This window comes from Seriola lalandi, unplaced genomic scaffold, assembly GCF_002814215.2.
Source record: "Seriola lalandi dorsalis isolate HSWRI2012SDOR001 ecotype SW California unplaced genomic scaffold, Sedor1 jcf7180002005098, whole genome shotgun sequence".
Lineage (NCBI taxonomy): Eukaryota > Metazoa > Chordata > Actinopteri > Carangiformes > Carangidae > Seriola > Seriola lalandi.
In genome coordinates this window covers 1-1,409 of record NW_019475752.1, presented here as the reverse complement: position 1 = coordinate 1,409, position 1,409 = coordinate 1, and the positions used below count along the sequence as shown (strand labels likewise).

The 1,409-nt window shown below is 53.1% G+C and overlaps 1 protein-coding gene across 1 annotated transcript; it reads left to right on the top strand.

Moving 5' to 3' along the window:
• Window positions 1-4: 4 nt before the first annotated feature.
• LOC111669679 (homeobox protein SEBOX-like) lies at window positions 5-1,229 on the top strand (the record flags this gene model as incomplete). The annotated part of the gene is made up of 2 exons (XM_023426082.1): window positions 5-199; window positions 347-1,229. Coding segments are annotated over 2 exons (906 nt in total), but the record flags the coding sequence as incomplete, so codon positions are not given.
• Between the last annotated feature and the right edge of the window lie 180 nt (window positions 1,230-1,409).

Genomic DNA, 1,409 nt, shown 5'->3' with positions numbered 1-1,409 from the left:
GAGTGAGAGCGCCGTGTCCTCCCCGGAGCCGGACCGAGCCGCGGGTCTGACGGAGGGTCAGAGGAAGAGGAAGAGGACCATCTTCAGCCGGGCCCAGCTGTCGGAGCTGGAGCAGGCCTTCGCTGTGACTCCCTACCCGGACATCACCCTGAGGGAGAGGCTGGCCGCGCACACTCACCTGCCGGAGAGCAAGATCCAGGTGAGTCTGCTGCTCCTCTGATTAGCTGCAAAACTCCCCAAAAATGATAAAACTATATTTTGAAAACATCAAAATATGACTGATCAAAGGTTTTGTAATTTATTAGATGTTGGTCATCAAGTTGGTGAAGTACATTATTCTCCACAGGTGTGGTTCCAGAACAGAAGAGCCAGGAGTATCAAGACTGGCAGACTCCCCAAGTCCACCAAGCCTGTCCTGGGAGTTAGAGGATCTGTGGAGTCCTGCTCTGGACCCATGACCTCCGCTTTCCCCACGCCAACCACCCTGCAGGACATATTCAGGCAGGAGCAGAACCACCACTCCGAGGACGTCCCGCAAATTTACTCCGACTGGATCCAAATCTACAGCAACCCTGTGTCATCTCCACCGTCTTCCTCGTCGCTCCACCACCAGCAGGCCCCTCTGGGCGCCTCCTCAAAACCCTCAGAGTCTCGACCCTGGGAGGAGGAGCATCACCGGCAGCAGCACCTGGGACCGGCGCTCCCTGGTTTTCTTCCTAGCTCCTTTCCCCAGCCCATGACCAGGCCGCCACACCACCACCCGGCCTCGTCCCGCTCCTACCAGGCTTTCAGGAACTTCAAGCCCCAGAGTTTGGTTCCATCTGGGGCTCATCAGGCCGTGTACGGAGGCGGCGCCGGGGGCGGAGGCGTGCACGCCTCTGTGGACCAAGTAGTCCCCTCTCACCCTCAGCCGGTGTACTGGGAGGTAACTCAGGGCCAAGGACATCACCACCACCACCATCATCACCACCCACAAATGGGACCACAGACCTCCATGGGGTACATCTCAGACCTGATCTACAACGCCGCCATCGTCACCAACTTTCTCGAATTCTGACGACCCTGGACGTGAAGCAAAATGATCAAACTCACTGAACATTTGTGTCACATCCCCTTGTATTTTCCTCTTACAACACTTTCAATGTCTCAGTCTGTCCCGTGTGTTGCCAGAGGTGATTGTACGTCAAACAAACCTGTAATATACAACATATATATGTGTAGTTGTTGCGTTGTCGTTGGTTTGTCTTTGTTGCATATTTAAGGGAATAAATTGATTAATTTCATCCCAGCTCCGAGTTCAATCTGCTAATTGTTCCTGAAGCAACACAGTCTTGGTGTTTTAGGATATTTCTCCAACCAATAACAATCTACAGCTGCTATTTCTCATGGTACAAGCAACATTTTGCAAA